The 14,672-nt window shown below is 36.3% G+C and overlaps 1 protein-coding gene across 6 annotated transcripts in view; it reads right to left on the bottom strand.

Annotated features, from left to right (window-relative positions):
- The window catches only part of LOC117409087 (rho GTPase-activating protein 10-like), a 97,585-nt gene that overhangs the window by 54,708 nt on the left and 28,205 nt on the right, over positions 1-14,672 (bottom strand). For all 6 annotated transcript variants that reach the window (XM_034014705.3, XM_034014706.3, XM_034014707.3 and 3 more), the window contains exons 2-3: positions 5,345-5,440; positions 5,095-5,156 (exon numbers count right to left, since the gene is read on the bottom strand). In XM_034014705.3, coding sequence (XP_033870596.1) covers positions 5,095-5,156; positions 5,345-5,440 — 158 coding nt within the window. The remainder of the gene's footprint in view (positions 1-5,094; positions 5,157-5,344; positions 5,441-14,672) is intronic.

The following is a 14,672-nucleotide window of genomic DNA, read 5'->3' as shown; positions in this document are numbered from 1 at the left end:
CAGTTCGTGTAAATAAATCCTTGCGTGCCTGAAGGGCATGTCAATGTCACCTCCTGTGTCTCTCCTAATCTCTCAGCAGCTGACCCACTCCCCCTATCACAGCCTGGAATTTCAGTTACAGCTGTATTAAAAAATAAACTGGCTCAAATAAATGTGTGGCCTTTGATAATTAAGAACTGAACGAAACCTAAAGTTATATTATTTATTAAACAGATACATGTAACGTTATTATAATACCATTGTGAGTTGAAAAAGGTGACTTGCAAACTTCAAACTGAGTTAGAAATAATTCTACATTGTATCAAAAAGGCTGAAGAACAGAACATGGGGGGTACATGCATATCTTCAGGAAAGGTATTCCAGGATTATGGGGTGTGGTTACAGATATTTCTACCAACTTTAGAGCAGTAAGAAAAGAGTAAAAATATAAAAGTCAGATGAGTTTACATTTCTTTCAAAACAAACAAATATTTTTAATAGCAATGAAGAATGTAGCACATTATTATCAATGTCATAAACACTACAACTAAACTCCATTCTATAGAAGGGTTGTGTTTGATTGTCTTTCTCTTTGGAAACAAACTGGAACATGTGAAAGAGAAACCTGTTACTACAATTTTCTATTTAAAATAGAGAGTTTACATAGAGGGGTTAGCAGGGCGTTTCCAAAAGTTAGTCACAATAACAGGCCATAACAAAGTGTTCCTTTGCTTTCATTCAGATCTTATCTGAGAGGGAGGCCAACATACAACTTGTTTCCTATGAATCTCGTGCTGGAAACAGCCAAGCATGCAATGCTGTTCCACAAAATACCAGGGATATTGTTTAAATACCTTTCACTCACTTATCCAAAGTGCGGAAAAAAATGTAAAACAACAAGCTTGGACAACATTAAATGTTGTTTCAGTAGAGCTCAAATTAATACAAAGTAACAAACACAGAAAGTGTAGTTTATGTCAACCACTTTTGGACAACCTGTCCTAATTGCTTGACACAACCAGATTATTGTTATCTCATTTCACGCACCAGTTATTGTTTCTCAAGAAACTTGAGGCGCAGCACTTGCATTTTTTTTTTATGGCTTTACATTGACTAATAAAGGCACACACCACGGTTCAACAAACAAACTGAACTACATTGACATGCTATGACTAACGTTTAACACACTCTTGTTGCTTTGTCTTCAACTACCCATATTGAAAGCTCAAAAGTAATTAATGTGTTTTTCCAAAAACAGGACAGAAACAAATCACTGCTGTCCTGAATTTTGGCAAATACTGCGATTGGTTGATTTCTGATGTGACTGATAATTTTCAAACCTGGCATTTGCCAAAATTCATATCATTGGGGCAATTTCCATGGAAAAAGAAAAGTCTTACCTTTTTCTAACCCTATTTTGGTAGTACTTTCGGGTTCTGTGTGTTTCCATGTAGTTTACTTTTAGCCTGCGAAATTCTAGTTCCAAATGCAAATAACCTAATTAATATTCAAATATGGGAGGGTATATTTAAATGTTTGTGTCTGAGTTCCAATTTGGCCTTGCGCGACTTACTGGTGTCGTACAGCTTTCTTAAACTGGGTTTCCACAAAGTTTTTAAAGTTGTCTTAAAACACAGACAGTGCAGCCTGCCTCATTTGACCGAAAAAACAAACAAAACAGACAGCGTTATACAAATATGAATAAAATAAAAACAGCATTTTTTTTTTTTTGCGACTGAATTGACAATGCTCACACGCTGTCGTCCTCATATGGGGATGAACCCGATCACGCTCTGTTCACCCACCTACTACTATGACTATTACTATTTCAAACATAACTCTCTCAGCACAGTCACTGACAAAGGAGGGACAGATGGATGGCAAGAACAAAGCAAGCCGCTCATAAGTCTACCGGAGGAAAGGCGCCAAGGAAGCAACTCGCTCAATCATGGTGGTGTTGATAGCCTGCAGCCATAATAAAGCCACTGGCAATAAATTCCCAGCTATGCTAGTTTAATACATAGGGATACACAAACGTGGCTTTTTAATACATAGGGATACACAAACGTGGCTTTTTAATACATAGGGATACACAAACGTGGCTTTTTTGTCCTTGGTAGGTACCCATGATAGATACTACTTAAGGCTAGTGTGCCGTGCATTGCATTTTATAGCTAAGGGACAGAAAAGCCTAAATTTACAGCAAATCGACTATCTGATCAATAAACATTAAGATAACAAAAATGTAAAAGGAGGAAAAAAATATTTGTGCTTTGCAAAGGGCTTCGTTATTTATTTATTTATTACAAAGGGCTAAATTGTTATTAGTAGCTTCAGTATTTTTTTTATAACGCTGCTTATAAAAAAAACAAAAAACTATAAAGCAGGATCACTTTATCAAATAGCAATAATTTGAAACGCTGAATAATTGGTGTCACATAAAAAAAAAAAAAAAAATCCTGAATGAAGAGTCATCTAAACTCCTCCTACTGTATGCTTACGTTTTCCTATTTGGTCAGATAACCTTGCCATGGCTACTTCCAGCAGCTCTCAGATAATAAAGGATTGCTTGGTGGTAAGGCCTTTACGTATAGTAGAAGGTTGGGTGAGGTTAAGTCACAAATGGGATTTTCAGTGCTGAAGTCTCATAAGCATAATGTATGACTTCTGGATGTGTTTCCATACAAAAAATAAATTTTATGTTCAATTGTACAGCTTTTTAGTGCGAGAAGACAATTTACCCACCCCTTAAAGTTGTACAATGTTTTAGACACAAACTTCCTATAGCGCATGGAATGTGCATGTATGTGCATGTATGTGCGTGGTATGTGCGTGGTACGTCACATAAATAATGACTGAGGAGAGACAGTATCAACTTTCTAAGCTGCATGGAAACCCGGCCATTGTTACCTTGAAAACACTGAAATTATTTTCCAAAAATCATGGCATGCATCAATACCTTCATATTATTCCCCATTCAACATTATGTCAGCAGCTTAACAGCTAAGATGTACTAGAAAAGATGAGGAATTGGTTTTCCAGGAGTGGCATAAATATGCAAAATATTCCACTCATAAGCCATATGTTTTAGAATCATCAAGTATCCTCCAAGTGCCCCCTTCCCCAGCTGCCTGACCCTTTCCATGAATTTAAAGGGAAATTGCAACATCATTCTTGTGAGTGCTTTTGTATTGTAAACTATATCTGCTCACAATTTTAGTAATATTCTTCATTAATACGTTCCCCTTAAGTAATTTAGTTGGCATTTAACAGCTTTAGTGACCTAGTATGGCCTCCAGCTGGTTCAGACAGTTGATACTGTGCAAAACCTTGTCTTTTGGAAGGTCTCTACCATAGCTATGTACACACACTTCATAGATCTCCTACTGAGAAAACAACACCAATTATTTTATGTAAGCAAATGTGCATGACCCAAACAACAAACTGAAAACATTTGAATCCTTTCAGTAAATAGGCTTATCATTTTCCTGCAGATTTGTTTCACAAAAGCGCTCTGCCAAAAATCAGCTCAGATGTGTACTGATTATGTATACTCTCCCTCAAACACTCAGGACCATAATTACATTGTCCAAAACAGAAACAAAAATGGGGCATTTCACATCCTTGTGTATTATTGTATTGTCTATGACAGCAGACAGTATATAACAGGGGGAGGCACAGTTTTCTGATCAAAAGGGGATAGGTTTTTGCTATAGGTCCATTAATGTTAAGATCATTAAAATAATAATTATGTAGGTTTGAAGAAAAAATTCAATAGTTGGTCTCTTTTTATTACAAATAAATATTTTAAAAAGTTACAATAAACTATTCTATGTACATTTAAAATGTATTTATTATTTCTTTATTGTGTGCAGTATTTGCAAGGTACTGTATGGTATCATAGCTTGTTAATGCAGCAAATTTAACTATTTTGCTGTTTTGTGTACTATTAAGTAGTTGGGTAAAAAGTGCACTAAATTCCTTCAGTTTCAACTTAAAATAATACACTAACGGTGTACAGAGAAGGCATGATTTATTTTGTGTTACCGTTATTTAAAGTCACCTATAGGCCAAAGTATAAAAAATGCACTGGGTATTCATTTGATTTTACTATCGGTATACTGTATAAAGAACACATTACAGAAATGGGAAATACATTTAAAATAAATTGAGCACTAATAGAATAAAGTTCAAGGATGAGAAATGTGGTAGAATGTTGTGTTTTAAGTGCGAGTTAAGTGTACTGTACCCGCCGTTTATGTCCATTTGCTTCAAATCGCCAGAAATTCAGTAATAAACGTTCTCATTTCTGACGCACGACTCCAGATCTTCCTGAAATAACACTTCTATCTGCCCACAGAGAAACTAGAGCCTGCACTTCCTCAGCGTCCCAAGGCTACACTTTTCTCTCATCACACTTGCTGCCTGCCATGTTTGTTGTTTTTCTTTCTGGAGTGAACTGATTGATGCAACGTAATGACGAAAATCCTTAACCCCGCCCCTGGCTCGGCTCGCAGCCGGATTCAGATGTTTTGTGAGGCAGGAGTTTCATGGTTTGGTTCTCGCTCGGTTCGACAAATAGCCAGTGGAGAACCACCCGTACCCGTACCGTACCGTACCGAGCCCTCATGGGTCAGATGGGCCACTGGAGAAGGGGTATTAATGAGCAAACACCACAATAATTTCAATTATCCAGATTTTTTTTTTATCCCGCAATGATCATTTCTGAGATTTTTAATATTGTCCCAACTCTAATTCACACCTTATCTGAGTTTGTATAAAAACACAGATAAGATGCAATGGGAAGTTTGCTTTTATCTGTGGAATGCATTTCTCTATAATCTCAATAACCGATATTCTGGTTAAAGATTAAGAGACTGGGATCATAGTACCATGCTTCTCTACCCAAGGAGTATCACTGCCTATTGCTTGACTCTTATAGAGCATGTATCCTTAATGTCTTTACTTATTTGCAATATTGGTTATTTTTGACATTTACATGCCTTAAACATATGTGTTTTTTCACCTCTCCACAGTCATGTATCTGTTAATTTACCCAAAAGCACTTCTCCGGGCGGAATAATCTTCATTTATTGGGTGGTTCATCATACTCACCATTATTTCTCTTTGTTCCTCCAAGTTTTTGAGAAAAGAAGCAAATTCCTGTAGAGATTCATCTGAAAGAACAAACAGAATTGTATCACACCAGTGATGCCACAACAAATTGGAAGCAAAAACACTGGATCACAGTGCAGCAGTACTGCATGGACAAGACATGGCAAGTAAACTCTTTCAGCACTAAGTATGTAATGCAGTATAATTTCTCCCTGGCAATCCACAAAGTTATGGTAATTGACATCCTTACCTATACATTTCTCATCATCAGTCTTGGCATCCCCAATATACTCAAATTTGAATTCTCCAAGTGACTGAGCAAACTTGCGTTGAGCCACAGCTAAATCTGAAAGACAGAGTGACAGAAAAAACACTTAAAAGATTACTTAGTTATATACAGTAAGAATATTTTATGATTACCTAACTAAGGCTTTCTGTAGTCCCGTATACAGTATTCTGGTTTTAAAAACTACAGATTTTATTGTAAAGCACCCAGAATTTGTAATTTTGTGGCGCAAGATGTTGCATAATAAGGGCACTTTCACACCTTAGTTATTTTCAAAGGAAAATAATCATAATTCCTTTGCATTCCCTAGTGATAAAACAAACAAACAAACAAACAAACAAACAAACAAACAAACAAATGTGATGCCAGTACTAAAAACACATTCAACTTACCTAAGGCTAAAAAGCCTAGACCTCAATCAAAAAAGCAAATATAGCAGGGGGGAAAAACAGGGCCTATATCAACATTGAAGATCTCTAAGTTGACATTTTTATAGGAAATATGTATAGGGAACTATGTGGCAGTAGCTGTAAGACACTTCAGCAGTTAAGTATAAGGTGACCATATTTTAAATCCTTAAACTGGGACAATATGGAAATATTGTGAATAACTTCCAACTTCCAAGCTACAGGGAAGCTCCAGGGTTTTTATTTTCACTTTGGCAATGTTTGATCTAATATCATATTGAAAGTGAATGCAGAGACTCATGGTGATATTCAGAGTGGAATCCTACTTTTTTGTGAATAAATGATTGTCTTTGTAATTTCATTTTTATATAAAAAGTATATTAATTACATTACACAGTAGCAATTCAATAATATTAAAATTATAATATTAAAACTACTGCCGATTACTGCTGCAAATCTAGTCCCTTTTCTGCCTAAAACTGCATCTTCTCTCTTTGATTTCCACTTTCCAATCTGCAAACCTGACTCTCTTCCTGTATGCAAACATTACATATCTCAATATTTATTAAATGGTTACTTCATATAATCTTTTTTTTCCCCCAAAATATTTAATTTCTTACCATTTAATATGATATGGTATTTGTTCTGTATATATTTTTTTATTGCAGTTTGTGCTTGGATGATTGGTAATTAATACATACTAGGATTTTTTTAAGCCACTTTCTATTGTTAAACTATTACTATTAAAGGTGATGAAATGTGTTAAATATCTTATTCTTTGACTGTGTGCAATAAGTGAAGCCCACTAAATCAGCTTTTCCGAGTTTTGTTTAGAAGCTGCCCTGATTGCAGAAACAGGAATGTCCTTCTGAAGACGTTATTAAGTATGGTAGACAGTAATCCACGTAGGCAAGCCCATCAAGTTTGTCTGAATAGTTGTATTTTCAAGTCCCCCCTTTAACATGCTGTGCACTGACGTGCATTGCTTAAAACGGAAAGGAACCTGTTAAAAACGTGTTAATTGTGTGATGAAATTGTGTGCCTATTCCACTTTTTGGTACCAATCAACGATCATGAGAAAGAGTCTGACAATCTAAATTAGATAAGTACGCATTTTACGACGGCTAATTTGTTTGCTGATCTTGCCTGTTTTTTTTTTTTTTTGTTTGTTTTTTTGAGTCAACAGTCTAGGCTGAGACATGGATCAAGGTGTAATAAGATTAAATCGTATTCCTTTTCTCATCGAATGAAATGTTGTCACTGCTTTACTTACGGAAGCAATGCGATTTAATCTTCCTTAATATAAGCGTTAGCCTATGTAAAATGCACACAGAAGTGTTCAGATTGTCTGGAGACGCTTTCTCATTATCATTGATTGGTACTGAAAAACTGCAGAGACGAGGCAGGAAATATCGTCATACAATTAACACGTTCCTTTCTGTTTTAAGTGATACCTGTCGAAATTTGGAGCGAAAACTATTTGGAGAAACGTAAAAGGGATCGACCCCCCCCCCCCCCCCGTAATTCGAACCCTGACATACGCCTCTTTTGCTGAAGGAAAAACACATGTTTTTATCAAATTGTTGTTTTTCTTCTATTAAACTAATAGCTGTGAAAGTAAAATACCTTATATAGCTAATCGCACCTATGCAACAGATAGCATTCATCTTAAATATGACTACTCCATTGTCTCTATTTTTTTCTTAAACTTTGCAGGACAAAATATACTACGTCTCGAATACATTTAAAACACAGAAATAAAAATAAGGGGTCACCAAATTAAAGAGATTTATCCTGCCTCTACGACAGCTTATTTAGATATTTTTAAAAAAAAGAAAGGTAAAATGAAACAAGGACGTGATTCTTTTTTTGGTAATTCTTTTAAACTATTTGAATCATATACAGTACTCAACTATGAATGCAAATCTTTTTTTTTTTAAAAGACATTAAATTGGCACCTGGAGACCTGGAACTATTGTATTTCATTATTGCTAAAAAAAAAAAAAAAAAAAAAAAAATACATAATATACATATAAATAAAAAATGTTATGAAACATGTCAAATATTTTACAACATGGATTTCATAAATGTGAAAATAACTAATTTCATAAATTTTGTATTATTCACTAACATACATTCTTAGAGGGTACCTGTTTTCAAATACTTGTCATATTTTACATCTCCTCCTATTGTTGTTAATGCTAATGGACTATTTGATGCACAAAGTGTTCAAACCACGACAAGCATCAGTGCACTGTATTGTACACATGGCAAGGTGATGTGATATGGCAGCATTGATTTCTACAATTGTCACCTAAAGCTACACACAAAGCAAAGCTGTTTGCACGCAGATACACAAATATCATGGGTGAAGAGAATAATTCCAACACAACATAAATGGTACCTGTATGAGCCGTTACTGTTAGACTACAGTAGTCTAACCTCTTCGGGCAGTGAGAGCGATGATTCAGACAAGGACAGCTGCCAGTTCGTTTTTGCAGTAGTCAGGGGATAAACCCACCCACAATTCTCTGATTGGTTGCAAATATGAACGTTGACTGTTCAGTAATTCTCCAGATTTGCACAGCGCTGTACAGCCGCTTTTTAATGCTACTGGATGTTCAACCTTCCCTTTAGTCACATCAAGCGTCATTGTACTGTAATAAGTTCGACATGGTAGTAACACAGCAGCCTGCATGAAAATACAATATTCTGTTACTGGCGCGACGCAGGCCCACCGAGAGGGTGGGGAGGACGGAGAAATTTCTCCGGGGCCCAACGCCCCAAAGGGGGGCCCTGATGAAGGGGGAACTTTTTTTTTTTTTTAATAAAACATTTTAAAACAACTAGCCCTGCACAAGACCCTTTGCGTTCCCACCACCACATTAAAAAGAAAAACTCCAGTACTGCACACCGAGCCAACGTGCTTCTGTTGTGTAATGATTGTGTATCCAGGCGCTGTCAAACACTTCCTTTCCCACAATGATTTGAACTTTTGCGTTTCATATTGTACTACACCAAAAAGCTGAAAAAAAGGCATAGCAAATGTATGTATTTTTTTTAAAGACTTTTAAAAACTTTAAAAGAACCCTAAAGTTGCACAATATATATCACAGTATGAATTATTCTATTAAGATCTACAATTTGCTCAAAACAACATGGTGCAGCAGTTTGTTAGAATATTGTATCATGTAAAATAAATAAAGTACTTTCTTCAGCTGGTGGTAAACACAATTAGAGAATGATCCGTTATATTGCTTAAAATACAAATATATTTACCAATACAGGCTATTAGTTAAGAGCAGAGATGAGTGGTTTATTTTTGGCAAAGGATAAATAAAATAGTGTATAGCAAAATGTAGTTTATGCTAAAAACGTATGTTATTTGATGTTAAGTAAGCTTTATTCACTTACCTAAAAAAAAGTTTGAATCCTGTAAATAACTTAAACATAACTACTTTGAGAAAAAGTAAACTATCCTGCTGCAGATTTTAATTGAGATATTGAAACTTCTAGGCGTCGTTGACAGTTTCCTTCAAACCCATTATTAAAATACTGTATCGGCTGAAATGATCTTCCTCAGACACTGCTAAGATTGCAAGTATCATTGCTTGGTTTAGAAGCTTGGTTTAGACTACAGTATACTACAGAGTCGGATGAATGTAGTACCATGGAGGTGGGGACGGACAGCGGGACATACCAATCCTTCCCCGGGGCCCATGATGGCTCTCGACGGCCCTGGCCCGACGATGCTCTGGGGGAAAAAAACGGGACGAAAGGAGCGTCCCAAGAAAGGTTTGTCCAAAACGGGACATCTGGCCACCTTAATTGTGTGACCAGGAAAGAAAATCCACATGTTTTATAATAATATTACAGGGGTGGTCGTGTGAAACAGCAGCAACAGAAGTTACATTAATGTGATTTTATTCCTGAATTCCAAATGCATGTTTTAAAAGCCAAATTATCATTTAGACATATCTCAAATTAAATTTACAGGACACAGTATCTCTAAATATTTGTGATATATCTAAATCATTTCCAGATCTCTAAATATTTGAAGATATCTTCAAATATTTAAAATATATCTTTAAACATTTAAAAGATATCTGTAAATCATTTTAAGATATCTAAAATACATTTACATATGTCTGAAAATGATTTACAGATACCTTTAAATGGAGCTTTAAATGAGAGATCTAAAATGCATTTTGCAATATTTGAGATATCTTTAACACTACAAGCCCCGCGGCAGTCATTTTGGCAGTTTTTGGTTTTAAAATGTAATTTGCTCCAGTTTATACAGAACTGTATTCTACTTAATTTTTTTTTATGTGTTTAGCTGTAATCAGATTAGTCTCTACTCTCTGCCTGAGTGAATGACTGACAGTCTATTGTTTCCAATCGGCCTTTTGAAGGCTGGCGCCTGCTTTGGTCAATCAATTAGCATCGGGACTAGTGAAAATAAATACCAGAGACCGTGGAGTTTTACAACGCAACAAAATATGGAGTTGATGTTTTGGATCAGATGGCATGGAAGTATTCAGTGAAAGCTGGCTCCCGATGGTGGTCTGTTCAGGTGTTTTACAATGTATTGGACCTAGTAGCCATCAACTCATGGGTACTTTACAAAGAATGCACGTAGAAGAATTTACCTAGGAGAGAATATATTTTACAGTTAGCACAGCAACGTCGCAAGAAGCATTTGGAACAGAGGGAGACTGCCAAGCGTGTACCCACAGCTGAAGTTGGCAACCCCGCTGAGAGCCGCAAGAGACGCCAGTGCCAGGTTGGCAAGTGCAATAAAAATAAAACTTCGGACAGCTGTGCCCTGTGCAGAAAGGCAGTGTGGAGAAGCGCATTATCTGTGTTGATTGTGAACAGCCTTAGACTCAAGGTAAAGGAATACCCTTTTGTCGAAAAAAACTAAAATAAATTAGACTTTTTTTTATAACTTCTTGTGCTGTGCGCTTCTGTAAAAGTTTTTTTCTAAGTTTATTTATCTACGTTGTTCAGTTGCTTTTGCTCATCTGATAATAAACCGTTTGCTGTTGAAAAGTTAAAAATGTATTGCTATCGTTTCAGTTTTATAAATATGTATGTTGTAAACCGATGTCTGGTCAGATGTTTATTAAGTTACATTTTTGTGTTTTGATTTTATATATATATATATATATATATATATATATATATATATATATATATATATATATATATATATATATATATGCGCTTTGGTTGTTCAGATGTTTATGTGACGTACTCAATAAAAAAACAAAACAATTACATCTGACTGTTTCGCCTTTCGTTATACTATTTACCATTCTCTCAAAAGGGTGGACCATCCTCTCAAAAGGGTGATGGACCAGCTCAGTCTCTCGACCTTTATCCACCCCATGCACATATAAAATATGATATTTGTACAGAGCTCTAAATGGACAGGCAGTCCATTCAAAACATGGAGCATTTTCACACAAAGTCATTTACTAGCAATTTCTTAAGTTCTATGATGCAAGGTCTTGGGAATTACTGGCTTCAGTACAATAGTCACCACCCCACCCCAAGTCTTGGTTTTATGTTCTTGCAAATCTGACCCGATATACAACATGTGATATTTGAGCAGTGCATGCTGTTCTGTACTCCGCATGCACATCATTTGCTGTAGGCTTGCACTATGAATTAGCCAAGCTTCAAATAAAGCGTAGGCACCACTTGATAAAGTGATGGCCCCTCATTGGGGGGGACACGATTATATACCAAAATAATATAATTCTGAGCAAATCTTACTAACCTGTAGTATCCACTTTAATTCTATAGGGTGATGCAAAACCTCTGGCCATATCTGTACTATAGGGCCGAAGTAGTTAAAAGGTCACAGTATCATGACATGATAAATCCTTTCTTAATACAAATCACTGCAAGATTACAACTTGAAGGAGATTCCAAACTATGTGGCATACATCAGTCTAATGTCTGACTTCAGAGTGCTCCAGCAGCTGCCTCATAAAATTAAGTGACAGTGTCCCAAAACAAAATTCTACAGTGTGGCATGTTGTACACATTTCTCAGATCTACACAGTTACACTGCCTCTTGCCAAGAAAGTTTGTTTTTTTTATTTATAGAATGTAAACCTGACTTGTAATAGGAGGGGGGGAGGGGGGGGTTTAAAAAAGACACACGCAATTTATTAAATGCCGCTTAGTGTATTTGTGCATCAGGGCTTGAATTTCAGCGAGGGATTGTGGGAATCTCACATTTTCCAAGTTGCTCCCGCATATCTGCAACTTTCAGTGCGGGAAAATCTTGCAGAGATATTTTAGGACACCTTACTGTATTTTTTCACCCAATTTAGAATGCTTGAAATGCTACAACAATCTATAAGGAAGTGGGTGTCAGTGACGAAAGCACTATGAGCCACATTCCGAGTAGTTCTGGTTAAAATAAATAAATAAATAAATAAAAAAAAGTAGAGCAGGATATTTTAAGTGCCACGAGACTTTACTCTCTCGTACGTGATTCTCGGCCACTATCTTTAAGGATTACAGAAACTCTGTACACTGCAGTAAGTGAACAGTTTTGAAAAAAAATAAAATAAAAAAAAATGATGATATTAAGTCCATCTAGGTGTTGTTTTGCAAGCGGTGACTTTCATAAAACTCAGCCCCATTCATTTTGGGGCGCCAGCACACCAAAGGTTATGCACATATTACTCAGGCACCGTAAAAGCCACCTACCATGGCTTGTTTAAAAGAACAGACTCGGGGTTTTCCAAAGAGGTATTCAGTGTGTGTATGTGGTACTCCTAGCCGGAACTACGATTGCCTGAAGTTAAGCCTCTCATCATGTGACAGAGTTCACAGTTTAGGTTTCGTTTTGAGTCTATTGTGCCATCATTGTAGCAGCTAGAATGAAAGGGGTGGTATCACTGGAAAGCTTAGAAGCTCGAGCTTCCGCCCCATGTTCATTTCATATTGAGGTTTAATGGTGCAGTGTTTTTTTTTTTGTTGTTTTTTTTTTAGCCATCTATGATTACAATATATATAGCAGCGACTAAACATGATTTTTTTTTTTTTTATCTCTACCACATACAGTATGCCTGATCTTGTTACATAATATGAAAGGACATTTTGTGGCCTTTCATTTGATATGTTACATGCATGCAGTACAAACTATCCAGTAAACACACATAAATGAAAACCGTGAAAAACAGGCGGAAATAGGACTGAGTGTAAAGAGGTAAAAAAAAGAAATGGAGCGCTGGTTAAAAAGAAAAGCACCTTTTTCTTCTGCTGCATGCAAAAACTTCACATCAGGCAGTGGCAAAAGCAATGGAGAGTGCTCTGTCTCACAGTGCTGAACAGCTGTTAGGTCTCCTGAAAGGGCAGCAGTGTGGAGTAGTGGTTAGGGCTCTGGACTCTTGACCGGAGGGTCGTGGGTTCAATTCCCGGTGGGGGACACTGCTGCTGTACCCCTGAGCAAGGTACTTTACCTAGATTGCTCCAGTAAAAACCCAACTGTATAAATGGGTAATTGTATGTAAAAATAATATGATATCTTGTAACAATTGTAAGTCGCCCTGGATAAGGGCGTTTGCTAAGAAATAAATAATAATAATAATAATAATAATAATAATAATAACACCAGTGTGAATGATGATGCAGTAAAATATATATATAGTTTTTATATGCAAAAGTGCCTTTTTTTATATGCCATTACCCCCTAAAATTTTGGAATCCCCCCCCATTGGCTGCAGCACAGAGGGGAAATCCCCCCAGCACACAAAAAATGAAATTCAAGTCCTGGTGCATTTTCGTTTATTGGCTTGCCCCTTATGGCCCTTAAAAGGATTTCCTACAAAAAGTTTCGGAAGTTAATAAAGCAACCATTTAGATATGTTTGAAACAGCTGGTTGATGCTACTACAGGTTTTTATTCAAAATCCACAAAAGCTGTAAATTTCACTGTCAAAAAGTGTCAAAATGGGCTTCTACTAGGAGGTACTGTAGTATCAAAACCAAGCTGCAACCTTGTGTATACAGTCAGCACAGATCATAGCAACAACCACTGAATGAGAAGGGAAATACCCAAGGTCAGGATGTGGACAACTACACATCCTTTATAACACAAACAGTATTGTAATGGAACAGGTTTGCCTTGAGAAAAATAGCAGTTCTTGTTTTACAAATAACCTCAAAATGAATACAAATGCACAAAGAGTACAAAGGGGTGGAGTGGTTCCATGCACATTTGTTTAATCTAAATACTTATATCCTGGCTCCTCTTCAGTAAAAACCAGTTTAAATTACTGCGTCTTTGTTCTGCTAGATCTACAAATGGAATACACCACAGCAAGCACATTGTCATACATTTTCATTAGCACAATCTGAGAGCTAAATATAGTAAATAGCGTTTTTTTTGTTGTTTACTGCAGTCAAGTCAGCTGCAGTACAAAGTACACTTCCTAATTACAGTACCAAGTATTTTTGGGTGTTCTGCTTTCACATGTCTTAAATGGTCAGTTTGTGAAATAAACCTTGTTTCCCCTGCAACAGCTGACCTTGCTTTATAACAAAACTCACGCTACATACTGTTTTTCATAATGGTAACAGTGCTCTTAGATTACTGTGCCTGCTTCTTTGGCTGAAGAGATATTACCAGCTCATCATCTAACTATGGAATCTTAAATCATACATAAACAATGTAACTAAATCTATCTGGGATGCAGATAAAAAAAGATCAATTTGTGTTGACTCAAAACTTTATTTAGGCACTCTACGATTTGACTGGCGAAAGATAACGTTGTTTTTTTGGAGTTCACAAAGATAACTTTTTTCAGCTTGGTACGGTAACCTTTTCACTTCCTTGTTTGTTTAATTCTTGCATTTTTT

The sequence above is a fragment of the Acipenser ruthenus genome, chromosome 2 (genome assembly GCF_902713425.1).
Source record: "Acipenser ruthenus chromosome 2, fAciRut3.2 maternal haplotype, whole genome shotgun sequence".
Lineage (NCBI taxonomy): Eukaryota > Metazoa > Chordata > Actinopteri > Acipenseriformes > Acipenseridae > Acipenser > Acipenser ruthenus.
This window is presented reverse-complemented; position numbering and strand designations above follow the sequence as displayed.